This window comes from Podarcis pityusensis (genome assembly GCF_964106645.2).
Source record: "Podarcis pityusensis genome assembly, chromosome: 2".
Taxonomy (NCBI): domain Eukaryota; kingdom Metazoa; phylum Chordata; class Lepidosauria; order Squamata; family Lacertidae; genus Podarcis; species Podarcis pityusensis.
Window position 1 is genome coordinate 7,023,615 of NC_138029.1, and position 14,076 is coordinate 7,037,690.

A 14,076-nucleotide genomic window follows, 5' to 3' on the forward strand; every position below is an offset into this window, starting at 1 on the left:
ATTCTCTGGTTGGCTTCTGTTATTTTCTCCTACCAATAGGGAACCTACGTAAGGACTCTATATGGGGCTCTTGGATACCCCATAAGGGAAAAGGGCAGATTTTGTTTTACAAAAATGTGTATAAGAGATGAAGTTTAGCTGTCCTGGTCCCAAATTGTACAGAGCTTTATTCACCAGCACCAGCACCAGCACCAGCACCTTGGATTTAGCCCAGGAAGTAACTGGCAGTCAGTGTAATTCCTTCAGCAGCGACATTAATATTGTTGTGCATTACCCCAATCGGTGCCAGATTCCAGGTGCTTACCTAGGATTTGATGTCCTTGGGATGAGGGGCAGCAGAGACTGCGAGGTCTTTAGGATATACAGTGGTACCTCGGGTTAAGTACTTAATTCGTTCCAGAGGTCTGTTCTTAACCTGAAACTGTTCTTAACCTGAAGCACGACTTTAGCTAATGGGGCCTCCCGCTGCTGCCGCGCCGCCGGAGCCCGATTTCTGTTCATATCCTGAAGCAAAGTTCTTAACCTGAAGCACTATTTCTGGGTTAGCGGAGTGTGTAACCTGAAGCGTATGGAACCTGAAACGTGTGTAACCTGAGGTACCACTGTATTATTATAAGGTACCACTTATTTACAACCTGAGCCTACGTTGGAGGGGCTCACAGCATTAACACCCCACGAGGATCTTCTCCCATAGCCACAGCCTTGGATTCAAGCAGAAATCAAGCATGGTTCTCATTCTCTGCCTTCTGCCTGCTCCTCGCCCAGCTCTCCCACATTTCTCCTCCTTCCCACTCACTACCAGCCAGGGAGGGAGAGTCCATTTGCACGCAGCTGCCAAGCTGCATATATACACCGCTTGGTTGTAGCGGGGGAAGGGGGGAACTCGAAGCGGAAGCGTGAAACGATCGCTTAAAAATTTACCAGCGTAATTTAAGACGTGCAGAAGGTTAACACCACACTGGCACAGACTAAAACGAACAAAAAAAAGGCCCTCTTCTTTGCGTGTCACTCTACAATTTTTGCCTCTATGGCGCTTCTTCGAGTCCGTACGACGATCGCCATAGAGGTGGGAGGCATCGACCGACGCACTGAAACGTAACTGTCAACGTAACGCCCCGCCCCCACCCCTACGCAAGCCAATACCGGAAGTTCGGCACGCACATCCTCTTCCTTTCTTTCTCCCAGCGGGAGAGGAAACGGAAGTACGCAGGAACGCACGCACGCACGCCCAGGCTCTCTTGGGCGAGGTCACGCAGGCGTAGGCCGGTGCGCGGTGCGTGCGTCTCCACACGCATGCGTGGTTGTCGACGGCGACGGCGGCCATCATGGCGGTGTGTGGCGCGGCGGCTGCAGCAGGAGGCGGCGGAGGGCGCTGGTATTTCAGCCGAGAGCAGCTGGCGCGCAGCCCTTCCCGGCGCGCGGGGCTCGACCCGGACAAGGAGCTGTCGTACCGGCAGCAGGCAGCCAACCTGCTTCAGGATATGGGCCAGCGCCTGACTGTGTATCCATTGGGGGACTAGGCCGCGGCAGCTCGAGCTGGGGCTGGGCTGAGCAGGGTGCGGGAAGCGCGCTTGGGCCGCTGGGCGAACTAGGCCTCGCCGGGGCTGAGGTCTCTGGGGCGAGAGACCAAGCCCGGGGCCTCGCGGTGGTTCGCGGCTGGCTTAGAACGGGGCACGTTATTAGGCCGCGTCCTACAAAGACCGCGCGTTGGCCCGGGAGCGGGTGGGAGTTCGGACGCGTTTACGGTTGGCCGCGGAGGGTCGACTCCGCGGCGCGGAGAAGGCTGGGGTGGAACTAGGTGGGGTCGGGGAGAGGAGACTAGGCCCTGAAGCCTTGATCGAGCTGCAAGGCCCGAGAGAGGAAGCAGTTATTGAGCAACAACTTGGAAGGCGCACTCGTTTGTTAGCAGGCCGGCTTGGCTTGGGATTGCGAATCTAAGATTTGAGCTAAATTTTAAGAGCGTTATTTGCTGGTGGGAAAAGAGGCCAGTCTTGGTTCCTGTACGGACATTTCTCTTTTGCGCAGGTTAATGCTAGTTATACTTAATTGGGACATATTTTTTCAAAATGCAGCCAAAGTTCCGTCAGTGTTTCCTGTATTAGATTTCTTGATTATGAAAGAGTAAATGTTGGTGAGCCCTTAGCAATGCTTTGAAGCTTGGTTCTGATTTCAAAGATATGATTTGGCCTGGAAAATTTAACGTTTGTGTATGTGTGTTTAGATGTGTGTTCAGAGAGAGGGTCTATTTACTGTCAGTACAATCCTAGCCAGGTCTACTAGGAAATAAGTCCTTTTGTGTGTAGTGGGGCTTATTCCTAGATAAGTGGTATTATGACTGTAGCCTTAGTATAGTGAGTTTACTTAAAGGTCATATGGCACTTAGTGTGATTCCATGCATGTTTATTTGGAAGTCCCATTGGTGCTTACTCTATAGTAAGCACCAATATAATATTGCAACCCAATATTGTTCTAGCATTTATTGGTGTTGAACTTCCTGTGTAAGCCTGCATCTGAAAGATAGGTGTTCTAATCATTTTGTAGACATCTGGGATTTGTTAATGTGTGATGTACGTTACCTCAAAAACACTGATTCACATCAGTGTGTGTTGTGAAGATTAGAATACATGGGGCAGTGCAGTCCCTTAAAACCTACAATTTGCAGATAACCCTTTTAAAATATGCTTGGAAAGCCTTTGTCTGCTTTTCCCTTAACCACAAGATACTAGTTCCCAACTGACTATCAATACGGCTATTGTCTACATGCATCGGTTCTACATGGTTCAATCTTTTACTCAATTTCATCGAAATGTAAGTATTATTTATTTATTTATACCCTATCCATCTGACAGGGTTTCTCCAGCCACTCTGGGTGCCTTCCAGCAAAGATTGAAAATACATTTGTATCACTTGTATTAGTACTTTTTCTTAGTTAGAATTGTACATAGCTATGTTTCATATTCTCCCTTATCCCAAGCAGATTAAGAGAAAGGGTGTGTGCTGAGTATTGTGGTGGAAATCTTTAAGGGTTTTATTCTATGTCACATTTTTCAGAAATTGATTCCAAATAATTTATTATGAAGAGTGTATAAGAGCGAGGATAATCTATTAAACATTTGATCTCATCTTTCTGATCTAAAAATACATTTAAGGTCGCTAGCAATTATACATAAAGAAGAACAGAACATAAACAGATTCATTTTGTGTTCACTAGTTCACACTAATAGTTAAACAATAAGATAATAGAAGAGTGAAATATAGTGGCAACAGCAATAGCAAATCCATGAATGAACTTAGAGGCATCACCTAGGTCAAATGCTTATAGGAACAATACCATTTTGCTGATGACCATAAAGACAAAGAAGAAGAGAGGAAGGTAAACTTCCTGAGGCAACACATTTTAAAACTTGGATACTGTAACTAACAGGGCACACATTCCATATAAAACTGGATGGTTTTAATCTAGGTTTCTGTTTCAATAGATCTGTATCAAGTTTTGGACTCTATGGTGATCAAGGTAGCTCCTAAATTGATCATCAATTTAGCAGTGGTCTTCACTTAAGGATCAGCAGTAGAATGCCCCAGGAAAACTTGAAAACTTGCACCCACAGTTTCTTGTAGAAGTTGTTCATTTTTGTAAATTAGTTTTCCTGTGATGATAAGACCTGGAGTCATAATGTTTTTAAGGGAAAAAATAAGCCTATAATTCCCAGAAACCATCCTCTGCATTAAATTATAGCTTCTACTGTGCATAATTTGTGCAGTGTGAAAACCCAGGTAGTTATATCCCAAATTAGCACTGGTTGTCTACTGCTGAATAGCTTTCATATTATAGCATGGGTTTTATACAGTCCAGTCTGTTCTGCAGGTTATGATGCCTTGCCAAATGAATCTTTTAATGTTTGTGTATACAATTCAGCTTATGGACATTTAGTCAAATAGTAGAACTACCAGTTCTATGTTGTTGTTAAGATACTTTCTCTGGACTTTTTGAGACCAAGGAGGTTTGCAGCCATTTGAAAGATGATGTTGCATTTAAATTTATTTTCTCTGTAAAGTCTGTAGCACCAGCTGCCCTTTTCCTGGCAGCCAAGGTGGAGGAGCAACCGCGAAAACTGGAGCATGTCATCAAGGTCGCTCATGCCTGTCTGCATCCTCAAGAGGCGCTTCCAGATACCAGGAGTGAGGTAAGTAACTGAATACCTGTGAAACATATACAGTGCTCAACAAGTGAGGGAGGGGAAAGGACGAATCCTGGCAGTGCAAGTCCCCTGTGCTTCATTGGATCTAGAGTGCTACAGCTTTGTTGGAATATTATCTGAACAATAGTAATTAGTTCTTGAATATTGCTGGTGCATAGTACAGAAAGCTCTGGGGTTTTGTAAGCCAAATAGCTTGTCTGTCCTGTGTGTTCCTGCTAGAGTGTTGTGAATTAAGGCAGATGTGTAGCACTGTTTGTATTAATGGGTGGATATTGCCTGCCAGGATCACCCTCTTATGGTGACACAGAAAACGTTTGAAATTCATTCCTGTCACTGCCATTCAAACAGGAGGATTGTTAAGCATATTGTTTTACATCTCACCACTGCCCTTCCTGACAGGACCAGCACATCTAACCTTGCCAACAAGGGGGAAGCTTTATTCTGAAGCCAAATTGAAGGAAAGGGCCAATTTTTAACACACACTGATAACTTCATGGCAGTTGAAGCCATTATGGAATCAAGAGCAGCCTCTTGAGCAAGCATTGTGTCTATTGGGCACTTAACATTTTTTTCCTGGGAATGGGATGCTTGTGCCAATTCTCTCCAGCATTGACTATGATAAAGATTCCCCCTTGATATTTTTTTGCCTCCCCAAGAGAGTGTTAGAAATATGCAGGCTTGATACAGAGTGCCTCATCACAAGTAACCTGCCTGTCCTCTCAACCCCAGGCTTACCTGCAACAAGCCCAAGACCTGGTCATTCTAGAGAGCATAATACTGCAGACCCTGGGTAAGTTTTTCCAAGCGGACGGGCTGCTTCATGAATCTCAGACCCAGGAAAGTTCCGCAGAGTGGAGAGTCTAATCCCAGTGTTCTTCACAGCTGGAGGGCAGAGGCACAGCTGGCCAGTGTGGGAGAGCATCAGTCCAGGCGACAAACCTCACAATTTATGACTTGTTTGATATGTTTTGTTTAGGGTGAATTTATTGACATTCTTGTAAGCCAATATGAATGCAAAAATTGGTTTGGGTTCTTTTTCAACAGGATTTATATTGTTCAGGTTCCATGCAGTGTACTCTGGATTGAAGGCTTAGCAACATGACAGCCTATTGTTCCAATTGTATGATTAGCTTGGTCATGCAGGGTGGGAACTGGATACCCAGACAAACTGACATGAATTGTTGATGTTGAGCTTTTGCTACTTTGTAACTAATTCAAACAGGTTTTTTGATAGCTGAAACAATATTATTTCTATGCCTTTGGTAACCTCTTGACTTACAGATACTATCTCTCACTGTAATTAGATGAATGATATGATGCCCAATCTTGCTTGTTATATGCAGATATTTCAAACACTTTTTTGAAATTACCTCAGAGATTTTCTTACAATCAAGTGGTATATAAATTTTAGTCCCCAATGTACAAAGAAGTTATCCCTGGCTGCAAGGGACACAACAAAATTATTCCAGTAACACTTTCATCAAAGAACATCGCAGAGGAAGAACTTGCTTAACTTAATTGTTGCTGGTAGTAGTTACTGTCTGGCAGAAGGCAAGGCTTCAAATAATTTTTTTTTATTGTCTTTCCTGAGCCACTGCCCATTGGGATTTCTCAGAGCAGTCCATAGCTGGGCCAAATATTTCCCATTAAAAGAAACCATTTAAAAACTAGGTTTATACTCAGTGAGCATCTGTTGCTTAAGAGGAAAACATTGCTTGTTGGTGTTTGGTGTGACAAGAAAAGCCCTCTTTCAGTAGATTGTAGAATTTTCTTTTCCTGTTGTTTTAATACAGGTTAGTTTTCTGATTTAGAATGTTCAGTTGTATTTTAGTATATTTGCAGCAGAGAATATGGTTGCCTTAGAAGCTAGACGTTTCTGTCATTTTCTTGTGCTGGATAACAGATTCATTTGAACCTAGGAAGATATTGTGCTTTCTTCTTGCTTGCAACTGAACACACAGCATGAGCTTTAATGGGGAAGAATGAGCAATCTGCTTGCCTCCCAGGATCCAGAGGCATTTGTGGTATGTAGAAGCACAAGTATGTTATATCCATGACCTAACTGTCACCTGTTTTTCTTCCAGGGTTTGAGATCACCATAGATCATCCTCACACTCATGTGGTGAAATGCACACAGCTAGTGCGAGGTAAGCAGTGATTCAACACAGCTGTGATTCTGGCACAGCACTTATGACACTTTCACACAGAAGTGGTTGCGTTTCTTAGCCGACAAATTGTTTCTTGGTCAAAGGAACAAGTAAGATAAACAGAGAGGGTGTTGCTATACTAAATATTCACCCCTTACCCTGGCTTAATATGGTGGTAATGAGTTGGATACAAGCTTTCAGAGTATGGCAGTATTAAAGTGGGCATTTACAGCTGATGAGTATATATATAATCAAAGTAAATTCAATATGCTGAGCTGTTTCCCAATAGAAACATATTATTGTATATTAAAGAGGTGCTTTGCAGCACTAACATGTGGTTTTCCTTTTTTCATTCAGCCAGCAAGGATCTGGCACAGACGTCCTACTTCATGGCTACCAACAGGTACGTGTTGAAGGCTCACTTTTATTAGCTTTTTAATTTGGGAATGTAGTTCTTGACAATTGCAGAAGAACATCCTTCTAAACTTATAGAAGAAATGCTTTATTGCGCGTTTGAATATCAGGGCAGTACAGAATAAATGAAGGTTTTGTTCTGAAGAAATCTCCTAGAAAATAAGTTGACAATGCTACTAGCCCATGTACTAGCCTATGTTTGTGGCCTAAACCAAAAAATAAACAGCTTTTATTAGGATTTTCCTGCTTCGTTACCCTGAAACAATTCTTGCTTGCCATAGGTGGCTGGCTAGTTATAATTCCAGGCTAAAATTGCTTTGCTACTAAGTGTGGATCAGACTGGATCTTTCCATCTAGAAGTTAGTGAACACTTAGCAGCATTCGTCTGAGATGAAAAGAATTAGATTTTCTTTTGGAAGAAGCTAAATTGTTGGCTTGAGATGGCTTTTTTCAATCTAGAATTCTCCAGAAGAGAAATGCCTCTTCAGTATTTGAACCCTGCAACATGGTTGAAATAACTTTTTGGAACTATATTGTGTGCAAAGGCTGCCGTTCTATAGATTTTATATTTCATGTTTAGATTTTGTTCTGATAACCATTGCTCAGTTTAGTGCTCTTCTTGACAGTGTTTCAGACACTCATACAAACTAGTTTTCTCTGAATTCAGATGTGGCCTGGTATATGCAGCTGTTTAAATGTTTCAGCTTTGTACTTCATGGAGGACTGAAGTAGGGAATTTTGTGTCTAAAACAGCAGTCAGCATCCTGAGGATTTTACTATTCTTTTTTTAAAGTAGGGCATATAGAAACTTGGTGGCATATGTTGTGCCTTGTGAAATTTCAGAAGCCAGAGAGTAGATACATAGGCCTTCCTGTGACCAATTAATGGGGTTTGAGTTCTCTTTCTAATTTCTTCTTTCCCATTGACTTGTAGCAACTGAATTTTAAAAATGCAAAATAACATACATGTAGATTTGTTTATTTGGGTTACCTTGTTGCAGAGTATATAGTCAGCTGATGTGTAATATGCAAAGAGTACTAATTCTGCTGGAGATTAATTTATTTAGAAGGAGGGGGATGGAATGGGCTTGAGGCCTCATCCTTCTCAAAACGCTGCTTGCAAGTCCATTCACCACAGCAGTTGCTTCTTCCTCCGCACCTTTTTTTCATCCCAGGCAACTGGTGTAGGGGCGGGAAAGAGCAGCTGGCGCATCTCCCAAGGACCACTTTTGTCCCAGCAGACACCATTTACAAATCAATGCCTTGTCCTGTAGTGTGTCTCCAGAAGTTTGTTGGGATAGAAATGTACCATGAGTAAAGTAGCATCTTGCCAGCATCTCTTTGTTATCAGGCTTCTGGGGCCCATTCCTATTAGGTTGTTGTCATGCAAGATGGTTTGATGCTCTGTGGAATTGGCCAAAGCTTAAAGGGAACTACAGTTTGTCTAATGCACAACTGCTTGACTGTTGGTTTTTGGATCTGATGCAAAAATCTACTGCCATCGCTGATCAGATTGTCGTATCTGGAGGTTTCTGGCACTTTTTGGCCCGGTGAATAAAATTCCTTTGAAAAAGAGCCAAGTAGCCCAAATCTCTTGAGATTGTTCTCTGGTGCTATTGGATAATCCAGCCCTGTGGAACCCCAAAATAGTAACTTCAAATGCAGCATTTTCCCTTTGCCCGCCCTGTTGGCCGTATGGGGGTCCTGGAGCTCCAGGCTGACGGGAGCTCCTGGAAAACCTCGTGGAAGAAGGCTGAAACAATGTTGTTTTAAGCAGGGCCTGCTTGACGATGCAGAATAATTAAGGCTTTTAAAGCTGAGGGATGCTCACTTCTTGCAGTGTCTGTCCAGCGGGCGGTTGTGTGTGCTGCTGCCGTTCAGGCTTGGGAGCTTACAGCTTTCTGTTTCTCTCTCCCTGCTGGTGATGTCAGCCTTCACCTAACCACCTTCAGCCTGCAGTACACCCCTCCCGTTGTGGCCTGCGTCTGCATCCACTTGGCCTGTAAGTGGTCCAACTGGGAGATCCCAGTCTCCATGGACGGGAAGCACTGGTGGGAGTACGTTGATGGCACTGTAACTCTGGAACTCTTGGATGGTAAGTTTGGAGCAAGGTCAAATACATTCCCATGCACAATGAGGTATTTTATTACCTTGATATCTTACTTCTAAGGGACATTCTCACCAAGGTTTCCAGCATGGCAATAAAAAATTAAGTGGGATTAATTTGATAACTTGAGCCAGTATTATTAGTCCCAGGACTGCTCCATCTGTTGCTGGCAAGGGCAGAAGTTAAAGCACCCTTTGGGTTCTGGCTTGTAAATTCCACGCCTCTAACTACTTGGTGTTCTTGTGTTTATCTTGCAGAACTTACTCATGAATTCCTGCAGATCCTTGAAAAAACACCTAACCGGCTGAAACGAATCAGGAATTGGCGGGTAAGGTCCTCTGCACACTCTGAGCATGGCTTGGCAAAATTTGTGTGTGCTCTTCAGTTTGATAAGTAATGCAGAAATATATGTATAATAAACATCTTCTGGCTGTGAGGAGATGAATATTCAAGAGGTGTATGCTTCTCTACATAAACCCTTCTATATTTTTTTGAATTATCCAAAGGTTTCATCAGACAGGAAGCTGGGGTGTATAGACCCCCTTACTGCAGCCTTCTCCATTATAGAATTTTCTAAAGTGGCAGGATCAAATGTTGTATGCTGTTGAAATGTGATGTATTCTATTTTCTTGCAAGACAATTTGTGAATGAAAAAAATGTTTATGGAAATGGCATAACAGGACAGCTGCAACAAAACAGGGCAGCTCCTTCCTTCCTTCCTTCCTTCCTTCCTTCCTTCCTTCCTTCCTTCCTTCCTTCCTTCCTTCCTTCCTTTCTCTGTCCAGGAGAGAGATCTGGCATTCTAAAGTTGGTACTGCTTTTGTTTTTCCCCCTAGGCCTGCCAGGCAGCTAGGAAATCAAAGACTGATGATCAAGGTGATGATGATTGCCTCTCAGAACAGACCATTCTCAGCATGATCTCCAGAAGCTCCTCTGACACAACCATTGCAGGTCTGATGAGCATGTCTACTTCCTCGACAGCTGGAGGCCTTGCTTCGCTTTCAGGTGCAGCAGGCGACTCTCCAGGGGACCTTGGCACAGATGTGATGTCAGCAGACAGCTGGATGGCTCAACACCCGTCACATAAATTGGAGGTCAGCCACAGGGCCAGTGAAATGTCTTCCAGCACAGATCATCCACATCTCGATAACAGTAGTGGCCCCTTCTCTAAGCAGAGCATTAAAAGTGCACCATTGGCAAAAGTATCATTAAAGGAGTATCGTGCCAAACATGCTGAAGAGCTAGCTGCACAGAAACGTGAGCTGGAAAACATGGAGGCAAATGTACGTTCTCAATATGCCTATGCTGCTCAGAACCTGCTTGTGCAACAGCAGCGGGAACGGGATGTGCAGCAGCAAGAGAATAACCCATCTCCCATCATTCTGAAAATCCCATTGGGTGGCAGCTCTGATGGTTCTGAACGGCTCCCCACTGAAAAGCCTGATAAGACCTCATCTGCCCTCAAAGTTCGGCTGACTGCACCAGGGGACAAACCTGCTGTCTCTTCCTCCAAACCGGAGGAAATAAAAATGCGCATCAAGGTGCCGACTCTGTCAGAACGGCCGGGCTCTTCTGATGAAAGTAGCGGCAAGAGCCGAGGAGAGCACAAGGAAAAACATAAGGTCCATTCTTCTAACCACCACCACAACCACCATTCTCACAAACATTCACATGCACAACCTGTTGCCAGCACCAAGCGGCCAGTGGACTCCAAGCATGGTAACCAAAGTGGCATTGCATCCCATAAAGGTTTTGTCCCAATTTGTTCCTTCCGCAAGAGACCACTTTCTGAGGAGGCCTCAGCTGCAGCACATGAACATCAGCCGAAAATCAGCAAGAATTCAAAAGGGCCCCCCATGCCGTTTCCCTTTCCCCAGCACCCTGCGCACAGCTTGGATGCAGCTGGTCTCCCTTTTGTCCAGGGCAGCAAAACCAGAGGGGCTCCTGGGAAACTGGACAAGAGCACTGCCGGGGCCAACGGGCATAACATGAACCAGGCCATTGATTACCAGGATACAGTGAACATGCTGCACTCCTTGCTCAGCGCACAGGGCATGCAACCCACCCAGCCTCCCACCTTTGACTTTGTACATTCATATGGCGAGTACTTGAACCCCAGGGCTGCTGCGAGTGTGGATAAACCACGGCCGCCCCCTCTACCTTCAGAACCTCCCCCTCCCCTGCCGCCTCTTCCCAAGTGATTCCCGTTTTTAACTACTGAGGTTGGGCTGCTGTCTGCTGAGGGCATGTTGCTCGTAGTGATCTCCACTGCCTTGTGTGAATGCCCGAACCCCTTTTTAAAACATTTTTATTATTGGTATGAGAATGTGGAGCCCTTGAAGCTGTGAAAAGATGCACCCATCTTTCTCCATGTGCTTCCCCCTCCCCTCCAGTCCTACTGGAAAGAAATGGGGATATGTTTCCTGTCAGACTGATTTGAAGGTCGTGAACCAACAGGAGATGGCATAGGGCTATTTAAAATTGTTGCAGTCTTTCTCCTAAAAGACATTTAAAATAATTTAAAAATAAGTTATATATGTTCTTAGTGTTGATTTTATTTTTCTAAGGTGGACAAAGGAAGGGGATTACAGCAGAAACTGAAATGAAGGCAGGGCTCATGGGCTCTGCTCGCTCCTTAAGTGTTACTTGTCCTGGTGGAAGTTGCTTCCCTCTGAATGGAAGGCAGTGAAGGTTTGATAGGATGAAAAGGCATGAAAACTCTCTGAGGAAGGCATGAACATTAACTAGAAGCGTAATGGTTGGGTAGGGGGTGGAGTTCCCCCACCCCCAAATTTCTCCCTACTGTGGTTTTTGGTTGCTCACCAGTGAGTGTGGAGACAGATGGCAGACCCGTACTTCCAAGAAACTTTGGAAACAGCAAAGTGTGTGTTTTAGTTTCTGGCTTTGTCCAGCCCTTCCTGCTGAGCGGGAAGGATGTGGGAACGTGTCTTCCTTAACCTTTCACTTCCTGCCTTGACCACATTTCTTCCATTTGGGTGCCCTGCTACTGTGTGTCCCACCTAGCATAAGGCATTGAAAATAATTTTGATGGGACTGCGTTATAAAGCTGGTCAGGACTGTGTCTTCCTGCAGGAACTCTGAGGGTGCCTTCAAAAAAGAGGGTCTTTGCAGCAACTTATCTGGAAGTGGGGGTTAGTTTGGGAAGAGGAGTGGGAAGGGAGGCAGAAAGTCAATGTGAATGTTAGAACAGTAATCGTGATTCTGGGATGCTTTAAATTGTACTTAAACTGCATTATGGGATACGAGATTTTCATATTTGCTAGAAGCAGAAAAGGCTTTTCAAAGTATTTGTAAAGACAGCAGTGAGTGGAATCAGGCATATTTGGATTGGAGAACAGAGGAGTGAAAAGAGCTGGTAAAACCTAGATGAATAAATGGGAACTTGCTTGTCTCCTCATTTAATGATGTCTGCTGACAATATAAACCTATGGCCAGGTTTACTGTGTCCTGACTTTGAGATCTACGGGAAAATGTGGGAATTGACCCTGTGTAAGTTGATTCAGAGACATATTCCAGCCTAAGGTTGTATCGCAAAAGGCATAACATTCTGACCTGATTCTCCAGTACTGTGTTAAAGTTAAATGGGGTTATTCTTTTTAAAAGTGGCCATATATTTAGTGTTTCTGTAGATGACATCTGAGTGCTTGTTCATTTGACAGGATTCAGCCTTGGTTTGTCGCATCATAACAATTGGACTGAACACTTGGTTGGTACTCATAAATCCCAGCTTTGCTGTCCTTTGAGTATACATTTCCTAGTTCAGCAAAGTATTTCAGGGCGTTCCCACTGCTCTGAAGAAACTTCCAAATTCAAAATCTGGAGGATTGTGTGGTGTAAAGCATTGTGGTTTTCTTAGCTGGAATGGAATGCTTTGACTAATACATATCAATAGGACTCTATTCCAGTGTGTTAATAGCAACTAAAAGTTGTGAACAAACAAGGCTAGCAATGGCCCTAGGTCTGCAGTCTCATGTGAGAAAAGTTTAATTGCTGCTGGTTAGATAGAGTGTATCATGTTTAAAACAACAAAAGACACTCATCTGTGGGTATCTGTTTGGTTTTTATTGAAGTGTTTTCTCTTAATTTGGAACAATAACTATTTTCCCACCACCTCTTAATTTTTAAAGCAATGGTGTCTCAGCTGTTGATGGTCACGAACTTTGGCTCTGGTTTCACATAATCTTTCAGAAACTTTCTAATTCCCAGCTCATATTATTACTATTCTAAGTTTCAATAAATGTACTGTCTCCACAATTTGTCTGTTGTTCTATATTTCAACAGTTGCAAACTGCCTTGGACACATCCCAATATTTATATACAGCAGAGAAAATCTGTACAGAAGCATTGGGGAAAGAACCTTGTATCATATGCACCAGTTTTCTGCTTACAGTAGTCTGGGGAGTGGGGCAGACAGAGGAAAGTGGCCATGCTGGGCAAATTATACCCCCCCCCCCCGTAGCAGTAGCACAATACCACTTTTCACAAAGTAGTAAGCCACCTTGTAAGATCATTGGAACTCATCTTCAAGCTGCATATTAGATAAAATAGTGTGGAAGATAAAAAAGATGTTGCTGGGCATGGGGAAAAGCCAGAGTCTGCCATTTGCAATAGTTTTTTAATATCTCAAAAGAAATACAGTCGTACCTTGGTTCTCGAATGTCTTGGTACTTATATGTTTTGGCTCCCAAACACTGCAAACTTAGAAGTAAGTGTTCCGGTTTTCAAACGTTTTTTGGAAGCCGAACGTCCGATGCGGCTTCCGATTGAGTGCAGGAAGCTCCTGCAGCCAATCAGAAGCTGTGCCTTGGTTTTCAAATGTTTTCAGATGTTGAATGGACTTCCAGAATGGATTACGTTCGAGAACCAAGGTATGACTAGATTTTTTTCAGGTGATCAATTGTCAACTGCTATTGATTAACACAATCTGTATTATGTTTGTGGGGCTTGCTGAAGGTTCCTGTGTGAGCCTCATTTAAATGAGTGACAGTTGCACTGGAGTGATGCCTACCTGATTAATGCTCACTACATCTTTGAACTGGGTGTTCTAACGGAATATTCTTGCCTCGGGCAGCTTGGTGGCACAGGTATGCACTAGTATTTCCTTGGCACTTGGGGAGTTTGAAACTAAATGTTCAATAGCCCATCATTTGTATATTATACATCCCTTATACTCAATGCATTCACTCCTT

General features: G+C 43.8%; 1 protein-coding gene across 2 annotated transcripts; it reads left to right on the forward strand.

Moving 5' to 3' along the window:
• Positions 1–1,284: 1,284 nt before the first annotated feature.
• CCNT1 (cyclin T1) lies at positions 1,285–13,141 on the forward strand. 2 transcript variants are annotated; one of them, XM_080994534.1, is made up of 9 exons: positions 1,294–1,501; positions 2,727–2,808; positions 4,056–4,184; positions 4,929–4,989; positions 6,284–6,346; positions 6,704–6,749; positions 8,691–8,854; positions 9,124–9,194; positions 9,703–13,141. In XM_080994534.1, exons 1-9 carry the CDS (start codon positions 1,326–1,328, stop codon positions 11,065–11,067), a joined length of 2,157 nt encoding a protein of 718 aa, XP_080850660.1. In that variant the 5' UTR covers positions 1,294–1,325; the 3' UTR covers positions 11,068–13,141. The 2 variants fall into 2 exon arrangements, 1 of the variants encoding a protein (XP_080850660.1); XR_013982676.1 differs by lacking the exon at positions 8,691–8,854 and having other exon boundaries at positions 1,285–1,501; positions 9,703–9,772.
• The last annotated feature ends 935 nt before the right edge of the window (positions 13,142–14,076 follow it).

Coding starts and splice junctions, on each gene's coding strand:
- CCNT1 (XM_080994534.1), top strand. CDS start 1,326: ATGGCGGTGTGTGGCGCGGCGGCTGCAGCAGGAGGCGGCGGAGGGCGC. Junction 6,750..8,690: donor TACTTCATGGCTACCAACAG/GTACGTGTTGAA, acceptor TGGTGATGTCAG/CCTTCACCTAACCACCTTCA. Junction 9,195..9,702: donor AACGAATCAGGAATTGGCGG/GTAAGGTCCTCT, acceptor TTTTCCCCCTAG/GCCTGCCAGGCAGCTAGGAA.